Source organism: Salmo salar, chromosome ssa14 (assembly GCF_905237065.1).
Source record: "Salmo salar chromosome ssa14, Ssal_v3.1, whole genome shotgun sequence".
In the NCBI taxonomy this organism is placed as follows: domain Eukaryota; kingdom Metazoa; phylum Chordata; class Actinopteri; order Salmoniformes; family Salmonidae; genus Salmo; species Salmo salar.
The window spans coordinates 74,541,723-74,558,629 of record NC_059455.1 but is presented as its reverse complement, the minus strand read 5'-3'; the positions used below and the strand labels follow the sequence as shown (position 1 = coordinate 74,558,629).

The 16,907-nt window shown below is 45.7% G+C and overlaps 1 protein-coding gene across 3 annotated transcripts in view; it reads right to left on the bottom strand.

The window, feature by feature from the left end:
• The window catches only part of LOC106570306 (retinoic acid receptor beta), a 283,051-nt gene that overhangs the window by 35,890 nt on the left and 230,254 nt on the right, over window positions 1–16,907 (bottom strand). For all 3 annotated transcript variants that reach the window (XM_014142481.2, XM_014142480.2, XM_014142482.2), the window contains one exon: window positions 3,104–3,264. In XM_014142481.2, coding sequence (XP_013997956.1) covers window positions 3,104–3,264 — 161 coding nt within the window. The remainder of the gene's footprint in view (window positions 1–3,103; window positions 3,265–16,907) is intronic.

The following is a 16,907-nucleotide window of genomic DNA, read 5'->3' as shown; positions in this document are numbered from 1 at the left end:
AAATAAATTTGATTTGATCTATCTGTAAGGAAGGCTCTCAGTGTATAGAACCAAACCAACAGATACCCTGATGTCTGCCTGTCTGTCTATCTGTCTGGCCTTTCATGGGGGTTTTAGTTAACATGGGGCTGGGCGAAGGAGGGGAGAGGGAGGAAGGGTGGGAGAGGAAGGGACGGAAGCAGTGGGGAGATTAAGCAATGAGAGGAAGGGAGTGAGAGCGAGAGTGAGAGAGAACGAGAGAGAGAGGAAAGGCTCCAGCCTCCAAATCAACCTTGATGCCTTCTTATAGATGACTGGTGTAAATGTAGCCCTAAAACAGACTGACAGTGATTTACAATACTAAACTAAGCCCCGTCGCATCGTGTGTGTATGTGTGTACCAGTCACCCCTCCTCTTCCCGACCCACACTGGATCAGCCGCATTTATTCCACTTTTCACAAGTGTCAGGAAAGAAGGGAATGAAACGGAAGAGAAGACACGCTCGGTCGTCCCAAAAGTCTCGACGTCTTCATCACTCACCCAGATGAATGTTTCCGTCCCGCTGCTGCCTGAGCACACACAAACCCAAACACACGTAATGCTGCCTGAGCACACACAAACCCAAACACACGTAATGCTGCCTGAGCACACACAAACCCAAACACACGTAATGCTGCCTGAGCACACACAAACCCAAACACACGTAATGCTGCCTGACCACACACAAACCCAAACACACGTAATGCTGCCTGAGCACACACAAACCCAAACACACACACGTAATGCTGCCTGAGCACACACAAACCCAAACACACGTAATGCTGCCTGAGCACACACAAACCCAAACACACGTAATGCTGCCTGAGCACACACAAACCCAAACACACGTAATGCTGCCTGAGCACACACAAACCCAAACACACGTAATGCTGCCTGAGCACACACAAACCCAAACACACACACGTAATGCTGCCTGAGCACACACAAACCCAAACACACACACGTAATGCTGCCCGAGCTCTGAGACTTTTCCCTGATGTGCTTTTGATGTTTTCATCTGCAGGAAAGCAAAGTCATCTGTTACTGACATCTATTTTTAATTTCCCCCCACCATTAGGGTTGTTGCTGCTCAACATGAAACACGCCGGTGTAAACAAATGTAGCGTCAAGGACGGAGATAAAATGATGTATGTCTCTAAGAAAGAGGGTCTAGTACTAACATTATGGATGTCTCTAACCAAGAGGGTCTGGAACTAACATTATGGATGTCTCTAACCAAGAGGGTCTGGAACTAACATTATGGATGTCTCTAACCAAGAGGGTCTGGAACTAACATTATGGATGTCTCTAACCAAGAGGGTCTGGAACTAACATTATGGATGTCTCTAACCAAGAGGGTCTGGAACTAACATTATGGATGTCTCTAACCAAGAGGGTCTGGAACTAACATTATGGATGTCTCTAACCAAGAGGGTCTGGAACTAACATTATGGATGTCTCTAACCAAGAGGGTCTGGAACTAACATTATGGATGTCTCTAACCAAGAGGGTCTGGAACTAACATTATGGATGTCTCTAACCAAGAGGGTCTGGTACTAACATTATGGATGTCTCTAACCAAGAGGGTCTGGAACTAACATTATGGATGTCTCTAACCAAGAGGGTCTGGAACTAACATTATGGATGTCTCTAACCAAGAGGGTCTGGAACTAACATTATGGATGTCTCTAACCAAGAGGGTCTGGAACTAACATTATGGATGTCTCTAACCAAGAGGGTCTGGAACTAACATTATGGATGTCTCTAACCAAGAGGGTCTGGAACTAACATTATGGATGTCTCTAACCAAGAGGGTCTGGTACTAACATTATGGATGTCTCTAACCAAGAGGGTCTGGAACTAACATTATGGATGTCTCTAACCAAGAGGGTCTGGTACTAACATTATGGATGTCTCTAACCAAGAGGGTCTGGAACTAACATTATGGATGTCTCTAACCAAGAGGGTCTGGTACTAACATTATGGATGTCTCTAACCAAGAGGGTCTGGAACTAACATTATGGATGTCTCTAACCAAGAGGGTCTGGTACTAACATTATGGATGTCTCTAACCAAGAGGGTCTGGAACTAACATTATGGATGGTCTACTCTGGATCTCCTGGTAATAGAACATACATTATGAATCTGCAAAAAGACATATGATCGTTGGAGTCGGTCTATATAGTATTTATAATACTCACAAGGTTAATGTAATAGAGATTTCTGAGAATAATATAGAATAGAAAAAATAGAATAGAATACATATCACACTCATACACACAGTGGATAGGATGGAAGCAGCACAGGGTCAGCCGCAGAGCACAAGAGCACCGTTCAGTTGTGGAACCTATTGAGGCTTTCTAAAGACTAGTGCAGAATGTCTATCTTCTCATGACACTCTCCAGATATTGATCATCAGTTGACATGAAGCATCTGCCACAAAAACGGGTCCTAACCTCCTTTGATTGTCATTGATTTCCATTCAAAATCTATCCGACCCTCCTGACGTGCATAGAGAGGAGAGGTTTATGAGTTGTGTTAGCGAGGATTTATCTCATAATTGAGTTCTGGCTACTGCATTAGAGGGGGATTTGCAGTACAGTACATAGGATCGATTCCCTTTGTGGGCTCTGCCAGTCAGAAGTACACTATCACAGAAACGAAACAGACAGTGCCTTGTGTTAACACAGGGCTGAGAGATACAGGCTCGTGGAGCGCGGCAGACCTCACTACACTGACATTGATGCAAACTGTGCCTGGAGCATTAACAACAACTAAATACAAGTGTGTCTTTGTGCATGCTAATCTCCTGATGTTGTGCCCTTGAGCAAGGCACTTAACCTCTAAACTGCACAGTGGCTGACCCTGGCTTCCAACCCCTCAGGGTTTATCTGTGAATTTCTCGAGGTGTTCGGTTACGAATTTCTGTGATCTGAAAATTACAATATACAGTACAGTAGTATTGGTCTATTCTATTCTCCGTGTGTGTGTGTGTGTGTGTGTGTGTGTGTGTGTGTGTGTGTGTGTGTGTGTGTGTGTGTGTGTGTGTGTGTGTGTGTGTGTGTGTTTGTGCTACAGTACTAACCGTGGTGTATTTCCCCAGCTGGCAGAGCGATGGGAAGGTCTCTTGATGAGCCTTGCGTATCTTCTCTATGATGGCCTCTTGTTCTGCACTCAGCTCGTAGTTCTCTGTCAGCTCTGGCTTGGGACTCTCCTTCTTCTTCTTATTGCGGTCATTCCGGACAGCTGAGAGAGGGGAAGAGGAAGGAATGGGAAAAGGTAAACATACAAATGTCAACAATAAACAATTAATTCTAGCCTAAAATGCATCCTACACATTTTGGACATATCAACCATTCAGCGCAGTGTTAGCGTTAGGCTGTATTCGTGAGCCACTCATATTCAGAACAGCTGAGATTTTAGATTTGAGTTGTCTGGAATGGCATACTATACTAATATACCGTTGAAGTGGGAAGTTTACATACATCTTAGCCAAATACATTTAAACTCAGTTTTTCACAATTCTTCACATTTAATCCTCGTATAAATTCCCCGTCTTAGGTCAGTTAGGATCACCACTTTATTTTAAGAATGTGAAATGTCAGAATAATAGTAGAGAGAATAATTTATTTCAGCTTTTATTTCTTTCATCACATTCCCAGTGGGTCAGAAGTTTACATACACTCAATTAGTATTTGGTAGCATTGCCTTTAAATTGTTTAACTTGGGTCAAACGTTTCGGGTAGCCTTCCACAAGCTTCCCACAATAAGTTGGGTGAATTTTGGTCCATTCCTCCTGACAGAGCTGGAGTAACTGAGTCAGGTTTGTAGGCCTCCTTGCTCGCACATACTTTTTCAGTTCTGCACACAAAGTTTCTATAGGATTGAGGTCAGGGCTTTGTGATGGACACTCCAATACCTTGACTTTGTTGTCCTTAAGACATTTTGCCACAACTTTGGAGGTATGCTTGGGGTCATTTGCGACCAACCTTTAACTTCCTGACTGATGTCTTGAGATGTTGCTTCAATATAGCCACATCATTTTCCTGCCTCATGATGCCATCTATTTTGTGAAGTGCACCAGTCCCTCCTGCAGCAAAGCACCCCCACAACATGATGCTGCCACCCCCATGCTTTACGGTTGGGATGGTGTTCTTCGGCTTGCAAGCCTCTCCCTTTTTGTTTTGGCAAGTCCTAACCGACTTGCCAAAACTATAGTTTGTTAACAAGAAATTTGTGGAGTGGTTTAAAAACGAGTTTTAATGACTCCAACCTAAGTGTATGTAAACTTCCAACTTCAACGGTATACAGAATCACTTATGACAAGGGGACTGAGTCCATGCAGTAACTATCTTCTGCCATGACGACTGTGTAGTTAAGCTCACAGTATCTACAGTATCTTCTGCACCACCAGCCACAGAACACAAACGGTTAAACGCTCTGTCACTCAGTATTTCTCTGTCAGCTTAGTGTCATCACTGGAAAACATTAAAGAAGGAGAAACTATCAGCGTATAAGGAAGGCAGCTAGGGTTTCAGAACGGCAGCGTGTAATTTGGCCAAGCGTTATCTCAACATGATGACCGAGGCACATCTTCTGACCTCCATTGCCTCGTCTCAGAGTAACTTGACAACCCTGGGGGCAGTTCCATGTGACGCCGTGTTTATGTGTGGCGGCCGTGGGGATTACTCGAACGTGTGTGTGTGTGCGTTTGTGCGTGTATGTGCGTGCATCCTGAAAAAAGGAGTTTGAGGTGTTCTCTTTCCTTCGTTATCTCTTGTTCAATGAGAGAGCACGACAGAAACAGCAACATCAAGGCCACCTCTCTAACCACTGAACCATGTACACCGCGAGATAGAGAGACAGAGATAGAGAGACAGAGAGACAGAGAGAGACCACAGGAGGTTGGTGGCACTTTAATTGGGGAGAACAGGCTTGTGGTAACGGAATCAGTGGAATGGTATCAAATACATCAAACACAATGTTTTTATAGGTGTTTGATGCCATTCCATTTGCTCTGTTCTGGCCATTATTATGAGCCATTCTCTCCCCTGCAGGCTCCACTGAAAGAGACAGAAAGACATAGAATGTCAGCTGGGGGTAACTAAAGTTTAGTCAAATAACTAAAACATATTACTTGTTGTATCGTCTCACAGGAATTAATGAATTTTTGTTAAAGGTGCAATATGCAGAAATTGCTCCACCATTTCCTGGTTGCTAAAATTCTAATAGTTAGCCTAATTTCAGTTTATGTGACAAAACAAGCCATGTATAGTGTAGAAAATCATTGTACCATCTAAAACCCTGTGAGATATATTTTCAATAACCAAAAATATTGTATTTTCAGCTGTTTGAAGCTGGTGTACAAAACTGAAAGTGAAAGACTTAAGAACCGAAAGCATAAAAATAGCTCAGATCTGCCGCTTCTTAAACTTGCTTTCAATGAGAATGACAGATCTATAACTCACATTTCTATGTGATTTTGGTCAGGTTGCCCAAAAAGTTACATAATGCAGCTTTAATATTTAAAACTGTTTAGACCCATGCCTATAAAGCCTGTTGAAGACTGAAGGTCAACTGGGTACTCATCTCTGTGTATTCCTATAGGCCCTATTCCTTGTTGGACGATTGATCATATTGACAATGCAAACAGTATGAAATAGGTAGAAGACAAGAAAAGACAAGGCCAACGAGGCATTCATGTCTGTTTGTCCATAATCCATAACTCCACTCTACCAACTATGCCACATTCAGCACAATGTTCTTCCTCTGCCATAGAACACGATAATTCACAACTAAAACAAAATGAAAGTTTGCCGTTTGTTCTATTGTATCGACTGTTATGAAAACTATGTTCTAGTGCACAAAGAGAAGTTTGTCCGTTCTTGTCTGCATCTATTGTATATAAACCTTGGGTCAGAGAGATGAAGTAGGTCAGGATGATTTTACTGTCCATTCTGATAGAGGAGATACTCACGTTGTTACACTTCCCTAGTCTCATATAAGCTCTGATGAGGAAGGTTGAAATTAGGGCTGTGTCACGACTTCCACCGAAGTCGGCTCCTCTCCTTGTTCGGGCGGCGTTCGGCAGTCGACGTCACCGGCCTTCTAGCCATCGCCGCTCCATTTTTCATGTATCCATTTGTTTTGTCTTGTTCCCTGCACACCTGGTTTTCATTCCCCAATCAATCTACATGTATTGATTCCTCTGTTCCCCATCATGTCTTTGTGAAAGACTGTTTGTTACGTGTTTATTGTTGACGCGCCAGACTGGTTAGTTTTTTCCCTGGTATTTCACAAAGATGTTTATTGTTAAACATAATTCTTGTGACTGTTTTGCGCGTTTTGCACTTTTGCCTCAATAAAGTGTGCGCCTGTTCACAAATCTCTGCTCTCCTGCACCTGACTTCGCTACCAGTACGCACACACCTGACAGGCTGACCCCAATTATTCGACTGGTCGATTGTTTGGTCAATAGGCTGTTGGTCGACCAAGATTTTTTTTTGTCGAGCAGTAGCCAATATATATCTATATTTTTTGGGCACACAAGACACCTGTCTTATTCATGCCCATCGCAGTGAACTAATCCATTGCAGAGGTCGCGGGGATGGTGCAGTCCAAGAAGGGGAGTGTCGCTGCACAATGCACGTCTCTATCCAGATTGCCAATTTGAGCACATTTATTGTTTCATAACTTCCTTGTGTGCATTGTTTGCGTTTGATTGTTAGTGTCTATCAATTCCCCATTACATACTGTATATCACCAGTACATTACCTGTTAATTCATATAATTTCTAATCAACAATCGTTGTTTGGTTACGGTAATGTCTGTTAATTCATTCAATATATTATTATTCCAGTCTTTTACCATTCTGATTGTCAGAGTGGACACGTTGTTTCCAGTGCGTACAACCTATGCTAAACTTGTGAGAAACAAGTTTAGGTTTATTTCATTCCATTTACGAGTTTTGTCAATTTAATCATTGTCTTTTTTTGAGCGCTCCTGTCAATGTTGTGTAAGGACGTGCAACTGATTACGCATAAAAGTAGGCCTAATGGCTACATGCCTGCGCGCAAATGAAGGCATAGAAATGTGAACATTTGGGGATCAGATAGTATTTCTAATTGGGTTAATGCACCACAACTAATGAGCTGTGGAGCTTCTCAAAGTAATGTTTTCTTCACCTCAAACAACAAACAAATTAAGTTTGTTTTTACATCCATTGAGAATTACAATAGTTCCTCAATGTATTTGAAAAATCTTTCCAGCTCTCTCCCTTTCGATAACCACTCAGCATGTACGGGAAAAATGTCATGCTCTGACCCAGTGGAAACACCTGATTAGGCCTAATTTATGTGCAAACAGCCAACAGCTGTGTCTGTGCCAAGCTCACTGGTTGGGGAAACTGAGGGCCAGAATATTTTATACCATGTTGCAAGGACCTTCAGGCCGGACCCAAGTTAGTAGTTGATACAATGTTTCAAGTCAGTTGCAGACAGGCCATGCGTAGTCAATGTGATTCATAGGATATTTATTTTTATCAAGATATTTTCTACCTGCAGGCTGCAATGTTTTTATTTGTTGGCTTTATGTAGGCTATTTTTACAGAGTTGTCAATGGCAATAGAAGTTACTTTTTAGGTTTGTATCCTTTTCATTTAGATATGGATCTAATTTTGATTAACCACAATACAATGATTTTGAGATACGAAGACGTTATTATAAATGAAATGAAACTGTTCCACAAAAATGTGCAGATGAAACCCATAACTGGCACGCAGATCGGTAGAAATGGTAAGATAAATTGGCATTCCACATGAGAAAGTTTGCCGACTCCTCATGTAGCCTATTACCGGCAACTTCAGGATGGTAACGGCAGAATCTGCAAAAGCCAGTAGGAGCGGGAGGAGGATGATCAGGACAGGTTAAGTTATTTTCCTTATGGTTATCTTGATCTCTGGATCCCTCTTGAGTAATTTGTGTCTTATTTCATCAAACAGTGAGCTTAAACATCAGAAAAGCACAATGAATATTTAGTTAATTGTATAAAATAAACATAGGTTGTGTCTATATATGAAAATATACAGGTTTAAAAAATAATAGACAACTTTTTTTTTGTCGGCCCCGAATGAAACCAGACTGAACACCGGCACCCCCTGCATGGTGTCCTGGAAAACCCCTAGTTTGTGACGGAGCTCTGGGCTCTGGGATTGGAGGACACGTTGTTGTTTGATGTCTGACACAGCAGGATGTTCTGAAGTTCTGAGAATCCTCAAACACACCAGCCAGCTACAGGAGATAAGTGTTGACTCAATACAGGGCCCTGATCATTAGGGCATGCAACAGAAAACATTTTGTAATGGGAAATGAAAATCAGTCTTTCATATTGGACCAGGTAGTCTCTCCCTGTTTAAGTCTGTTTTCTTCCTTTTGGTACCTAATGAACACAACCCAGAGTGTTGATTCATCATCCATCCCTACATCATAGCACCCTGATCAGCGGCAGATGCTCCCAACCAATCAGGACGAGATCCTGGAGGAGGAACAGAACTGCATTATGGGGGTCCACCGTCGCTGTCTGCTGTACCCCAAGGGACCTCCTTTTTGTTTGGGTTGGTTGACTACCACAAAAGAAAGCAGGCACATCCTCCCTCTGTCTGCTCTGCTTTACAATACAAAGCCCTTTCATAATCGCATAAAAAAAGCAACGGTGTACAACCTTTAAAGATTGAGATACAGAGACATATATATTTCTATGAGGTGTTTTGTAAGCGCTGGGCTGGCCTAGAAACATTAACTATAGGAGAAATTTGTTGGGATTTTGTGCAGAGACTGTGAAGGCTTCAGCATTGTTTGTTTGTTCAGTTTGTATCCTGTCTGCCAGCATCCTTGAAGGCGCATTGTGTTAAGTGTATGTGGAAAAGTAATTGTTCTTTACAGCGCAACCAAGGCAAGAAGATGTATAGATTATAAACTACATCCAATTTACCTCTATTCTGTTCATCTCAATCCTAGGTCCCACCATGATGACGGCATACTGTACAGCATGCAGGGTACAATAGGGAAAAGTTAAGGGAATTAGACTGTCTGGTTCGTTTCGGGGTGTCACTAACCCACTGTGTGTGTGTGTGTGTGTGTGTGTGTGTGTGTGTGTGTGTGTGTGTGTGTGGGGGGTCACTAACCCTCTACATATTATATTGGCTTCTCCTTCTTGACCTACACTGAGTATACAAAACATTAAAACACCTGGTCTTTCCATGACATAGACTGACCAGGTGAATCCAGGTGAAAGCTATGATCCCTTATTGAAGTCACTTGTTAAATCCACTTCAATCAGTGTAGATTAAAGGGAGGAGACAGGTTAAATAATGATTTTTAAGCCTTGATACATGGACTGTGTATGTGTGCCATTCAGAAGGTGAATGGGCAAGACAAAATATTTAAGTTCCTTTGAAGTGCCAGGCACACCAGTTTGTGTCAGGAACTGCAACGCTGCTGAGTTTCTCACACTCAACAGTTTCCCGTGTGTATCAAGAATGGCACACCACCAAAAGGACATCCACAAAACTTGACACAACTGTGGAAAGCATTCGAGTCAACATGGGATGCAACTCAACATTAGGAAGGTGTTGCTAATGTTTGGTATACTCAGTGTGTGACTCGTTTCAGGAAACTAGGCGTATGTCGCACGTCACTACTTCACAGGATAGGCATTTGAACGTAAACTTAAAAAAATAATCTAAATGCGTTTTTTGGCAGAAATGCCTTCTGGAACGTGAACTTTCATGTGCCTTAATAACAAACTTGTATGCCATCTGTAAACACTAATACATTTTTTTAATTACGAGCCTAGCCAGCAACCTTCCTGCTAGCCATGATTGGCTGAGATCATGAGTGGGCTGGACATGCCGAGAGATGAGTTCAGATTGGTCTGCATGTAGCACACTTCTGTCAATTTGAGCTGGTCAGTATGTGTAGGTAATCCTGTCTAACGCAGCTTTTGTTTATATGTCGTGTAGCAGAACTGCATAAGTGTTGCTCTCCACTTTCTGGAGGACCGAGTTTTGAAATCAGTGGAATTAGAGTATGATAGCTAACGAGATGGAGAAAACACCTGTCTCTGGATTACATCTTCAAACTAAGGGCAACCATGCCATCTGTGACAGAGGGAGAAGAGTCCATCCATGTATAGTCTAGCTAGCTACATTTTCAGATATTACACATTTCTCATTTTGTCAGAAAGTTGTTTTTGTTTCAAGTTAAAGTGTACTGTTAGCTAGGTAGCTAATGTTAGTTGGCTGGCTCGCTAGCTAACGTTACATGTATGCTCTGTGTAGTAATATTATTCATATCTCAGAGCCATTTGCTTTGTTAGCTATAGCCTACTGTTAGGTAGCTAACATTGAACCTGGTTGGTTAGCTACCTGCAGATTCATGCAGGGTAGTAATGTCATGAGTTGTGATTATGGTTCATTGTTTAGCTAGCTAGCTACAAGTCTTGATGTAGCTGGTAAATTCGCTCTGGCTATCTACTCCGATTTCAGAGCACTCTCATCTGAGTGTGCCAGAGCGCAGAATAACGGACACATTTACAAACGCTCAACACCCGTTGAATATGGCCGGTGTCCGTAAACGTTGGCAAAAAAGCATAATGAAATTGTTGCCAGCAGCACAGTTGCAGTCACCAACGCTCTGGATGACATGAAAACAACCTAACCAGCTCTGCTAAGGTGAGTAAAATGGTCAGATTGAGCTGTTCTCTCAATTATGTCTTGAAGTAGCTAGCAAGCTAGCCAACGTTAGCCAGTTAGCTTGGGTGCTTGACTACTGTTGTTATGGCAGAACGCTCGGATGTGTTGCCCTATATGTGACATCAGGTGTAAGTAACGAATCCTAAAATATATACACACTTAACTTAATCAGCTGCTAAAGTCATTAAAACACAACACACACACAATGTTAATTTCACTAATGAATAGAGAGAGACAATCGGAGAGGCAGGATCACAGTACATCAACTTTGACCCCCATAGACACTGACAGCTCTATAGAATAATATACGGTTTACACCTGCGTATACCCTTCAGTACACTACTGGCCCCTCGTGTTTTACAAAAAGTGACCTCTCCTACATGAGTGTGCTGGTATTACGGTTGCTGTCCTTTCAGAATCACAAACATGTCACACACTGAAGTCCTATAGGTTCGCTACTGCGCAAACATGTCTATAATAGATAAGGCTGTTAAGATATGAACATTTCAAGAAAGAAATGCATATATTTTGGCCTGGCAAAGTGTTTTTTTTTACTCCGCTGGTCTTGACGCGTCTCGGGAAGAAATTAAGAGTCCTCACTGTCCGAAACCGAGTCAAGAACGAGTACAACTGCTGGCCATAATCAGTACCACTGCTGGCCATACAGAGAATCACTGCTGGCCATAAACAGTACCACTGCTGGCCATATACAGTACCACTGCTGGCCATACAGTGAATCTCTGCTGGCCATAAACAGTACCACTGCTGGCCATACAGAGAATCACTGCTGGCCATAAACAGTACCACTGCTGGCCATACAGAGAATCACTGCTGGCCATATACAGTACCACTGCTGGCCATAAACAGTACCACTGCTGGCCATATACAGTACCACTGCTGGCCATATACAGTACCACTGCTGGCCATAAACAGTGAATCACTGCTGGCCATACAGAGAATCACTGCTGGCTGTATACAGTACCACTGCTGGGCAGATACAGTACCACTGCTGGGCAGATACAGTACCACTGCTGGCCATACAGAGAATCACTGCTGGCTGTATACAGTACCACTGCTGGGCAGATACAGTACCACTGCTGGGCAGATACAGTACCACTGCTGGCCATACAGAGAATCACTGCTGGCTGTATACAGTACCACTGCTGGGCAGATACAGTACCACTGCTGGGCATATACAGCACCCCTGCTGGCCGGATACAGTACCACTCCTGGGCATATACAGCACCCCTGCTGGCCGGATACAGTACCACTGCTGGCCGTATACAGTACCACTGCTGGGCAGATACAGCACCACTGCTGGCCGTACAGTCAGTACCACTGCTGGCCGTATACAGTACCACTGCTGGGCAGATACAGTACCACTGCTGGCCGTATACAGTACCACTGCTGGCCGTATACAGTACCACTGCTGGCCGGATACAGTACCACTGCTGGGCGGATACAGTACCACTGCTGGGCAGATACAGTACCACTGCTGGCCGTATACAGTACCACTGCTGGCCGGATACAGTACCACTGCTGGCCGTATACAGTACCACTGCTGGCCGTATACAGTACCACTGCTGGGCAGATACAGTACCACTGCTGGCCATACAGAGAATCACTGCTGGCTGTATACAGTACCACTGCTGGGCAGATACAGTACCACTGCTGGGCATATACAGCATCCCTGCTGGCCGGATACAGTACCACTGCTGGCTGTATACAGTACCACTGCTGGGCAGATACAGTACCACTGCTGGCCATACAGAGAATCACTGCTGGCCATAAACAGTTCCACTGCTGGCCATACAGAGAATCACTGCTGGCCATATACAGTACCACTGCTGGGCAGATACAGTACCACTGCTGGGCAGATACAGTACCACTGCTGGCCATACAGAGAATCACTGCTGGCTGTATACAGTACCACTGCTGGGCAGATACAGTACCACTGCTGGGCAGATACAGTACCACTGCTGGCCATACAGAGAATCACTGCTGGCTGTATACAGTACCACTGCTGGGCAGATACAGTACCACTGCTGGGCATATACAGCACCCCTGCTGGCCGGATACAGTACCACTCCTGGGCATATACAGCACCCCTGCTGGCCGGATACAGTACCACTGCTGGCCGTATACAGTACCACTGCTGGGCAGATACAGTACCACTGCTGGCCGTATACAGTACCCCTGCTGGCCGTATACAGTACCACTGCTGGCCGTATACAGTACCACTGCTGGCTGGATACAGTACCACTGCTGGGCGGATACAGTACCACTGCTGGGCAGATACAGTACCACTGCTGGCCGTATACAGTACCACTGCTGGCCGGATACAGTACCACTGCTGGCCGTATACAGTACCACTGCTGGCCGTATACAGTACCACTGCTGGGCAGATACAGTACCACTGCTGGCCATACAGAGAATCACTGCTGGCTGTATACAGTACCACTGCTGGGCAGATACAGTACCACTGCTGGGCATATACAGCATCCCTGCTGGCCGGATACAGTACCACTGCTGGCTGTATACAGTACCACTGCTGGGCAGATACAGTACCACTGCTGGGCATATACAGCACCCCTGCTGGCCGGATACAGTACCACTGCTGGCCGTATACAGTACCACTGCTGGGCAGATACAGTACCACTGCTGGGCGTATACAGTACCCCTGCTGGCCGTATACAGTACCACTGCTGGGCAGATACAGTACCACTGCTGGCCGTATACAGTACCCCTGCTGGCCAAATACAGTACCACTGCTGGCCGTATACAGTACCACTGCTGGGCAGATACAGTACCACTGCTGGCCGGATACAGTACCACTGCTGGGCAGATACAGTACCACTGCTGGGCGGATACAGTACCACTGCTGGGCGGATACAGTACCACTGCTGGGCAGATACAGTACCACTGCTGGCCGGATACAGTACCACTGCTGGCCGGATACAGTACCACTGCTGGGCAGATACAGTAACACTGCTGGGCAGATACAGTATCACTGCTGGGCAGATACAGTACCACTGCTGGCCGTATACAGTACCACTGCTTGGCAGATACAGTACCACTGCTGGCTGTATACAGTACCACTGCTGGGCAGATACAGTACCACTGCTGGGCATATACAGCACCCCTGCTGGCCGGATACAGTACCACTGCTGGCCGTATACAGTACCACTGCTGGGCAGATACAGTACCACTGCTGGCCGTATACAGTACCACTGCTGGGCAGATACAGTACCACTGCTGGCCGTATACAGTACCCCTGCTGGCCAAATACAGTACCACTGCTGGCCGTATACAGTACCACTGCTGGGCAGATACAGTACCACTGCTGGCCGGATACAGTACCACTGCTGGGCAGATACAGTACCACTGCTGGCCGGATACAGTACCACTGCTGGCTGTATACAGTACCACAGCTGGGCAGATACAGTACCACTGCTGGCCGGATACAGTATCACTGCTGGGCAGATACAGTACCACTGCTGGCCGTATACAGTACCACTGCTGGCCGTATACAGTACCACTGCTGGCCGGATACAGTACCACTGCTGGGCGGATACAGTACCACTGCTGGGCAGATACAGTACCACTGCTGGCCGTATACAGTACCACTGCTGGCCGTATACAGTACCACTGCTGGCCGGATACAGCACCACTGCTGGCCGTATACAGTACCACTGCTGGCCGTATACAGTACCACTGCTGGCCAGATACAGTACCACTGCTGGCCGGATACAGTACCACTGCTGGCCGGATACAGTACCACTGCTGGCCGTATACAGTACCACTGCTGGCCGTATACAGTACCACTGCCTGGCAGATACAGTACCACTGCTGGGCATATACAGCACCCCTGCTGGCCGGATACAGTACCACTGCTGGCCGTATACAGTACCACTGCTGGGCAGATACAGTACCACTGCTGGCCGTATACAGTACCACTGCTGGCCGGATACAGTACCACTGCTGGCCGGATACAGTACCACTGCTGGCCGGATACAGTGCCACTGCTGGGCAGAAACAGTACCACTGCTGGCCGGATACAGTACCACTGCTGTCCGGATACAGTACCTCTGCTGGCCGGATACAGTACCACTGCTGGCCGGATACAGTACCACTGCTGGGCAGATACAGTACCACTGTGTTACCGCTGGTAGCTCAGCTGGTTTAACTATTGTATCATCCACCCTGCTGCAAGGTCATAACATCACCGTGCAAGTGTCTCCTAACTGACACACACACACACACACACACACACACACCCACAAATGCACACACATGCAAACACACACACACCACCATTAAGTGTAACTCTCTATACTGGCGTGGGTAGAGTTATGTGTCGTTCATCGCTCCCCACCTGGTGGGTGTTAAAGGCTGCCATGGTATTATGGGATGTGGCAACTGGTCACCATGAAGAAATATACTGTTTATTTACTGGTGCATCTGTTAGTTTGCCGTGGCACCGGGTGGATGGTCCACACAGATGGTCCAACCCGCAGCCCTCTTTACGAAACGTTAACGCAGTGTGTGTGTGTGTGTGTGTGTGTGTGTGTTATCCCAGGCATCCACCAGCCCAGAAAGCTGTCTGTCTGTCGACTACTCCAGCAGCCAGAGAGAAAGATAGAGGGAAGGAGGACAGGAGAGAGGAAGGGGGGGAGGGAGGGAGGGAGAGGACAGGTGGGAGGGATAGAGAGAGGACAGGAGGGAAGGAGACGGGAAGGGAGAGGGACGACAGGAGGAAGGGAGAGAGGGAGGGAAGGAGAGAGGGAGGGAGGGTGAACAGGACGTAGCTCATTGAACAGATGAGGATTAGATGAGTGTCCTGGAGAGCAGTGGTCCTATAAAGCGTGGCAGCATGCCTTGAAGTGAGAGTGTGAGAGAGTGTCGCGGCACGGCAAAGTGTCTTTATTTAACAGCCTCTTCACACGGCGGCCATGATCACTTCATCTGAAAACTGCACAGTAGTGCACACTCCACCCTAGATTACTATAGGAGTACATAGCCCACCCTAGATTACCACAGTAGTGCACATTCCACTCTAGATTAAAAACAGTAGTGCACACTCCACCCTAGTTTACCACAGTAGTGCACATTCCACTCTAGATTAAAAACAGTAGTGCACACTCCACCCTAGATTACTATAGGAGTACATAGCCCACCCTAGATTACCACAGTAGTGCACATTCCACTCTAGATTAAAAACAGTAGTGCACACTCCACCCTAGATTACTATAGGAGTACATAGCCCACCCTAGTTTACCACAGTAGTGCACATTCCACTCTAGATTAAAAACAGTAGTGCACACTCCACCCTAGTTTACCACAGTAGTGCACACTCTACCCTAGATTACCAAGAGGGTCATACTGCATTGAATTTATTTTGTGTATATGTATGTATGTATATATATATATAATTTTACCCTCTTTACCCTCTTTTTTCTCCCCAATTTCATGGTATCCAATTGGTAGTTACAGTCTTGTCTCATTGCTGCAACTCCCGTAAGAACTCGGGAGAGGCGAAGTTCGAGAGCCATGCGTCCTCCGAAACACAACCCAACCAAGCCGCACTGCTTCTTGACACAATACCCATCCAACCCGGACGCCAGCCGCACCAATGTGTCAGAGGAAACACCGTACACCTGGCGACCTGGTCAGCGTGCACTGCGCCCGGCCCGCCACAGGAGTCGCTAGTGCGCGATGAGACAAGGATATCCCTGCCGGCCAAACCCTCCCTAACCCGGACGACGCTGGGCCAATTGTGTGCAGCCCCCATGGGCCTCCCAGTCGCGGCCGGCTGCAACAGAGCCTGGACTCGAACCCAGAATTTCTGGTGGCGCAGCTAGCACTGCGATGCAGTGCCTTACACCACTGCACCACCCGGGAGGCCCTTATGGCATTTATTTAAACTTTTATTCAGCCAGGAAAGTAATTGAGAATAATTCAATGTTACAATAGACCTGGTTATTTAGTGCACATTTCATTCGGCAAAGTGTACACTTCACCATAGTTTACAAACTCCACTACAACTATTGTCTATGGTGTCTTTACCGGCGTTTACAAAGGCAGCCCAATTCGGATCTTTTAACCAATTATTGTCAAAAGAGCTGATCTGATTGGTCAA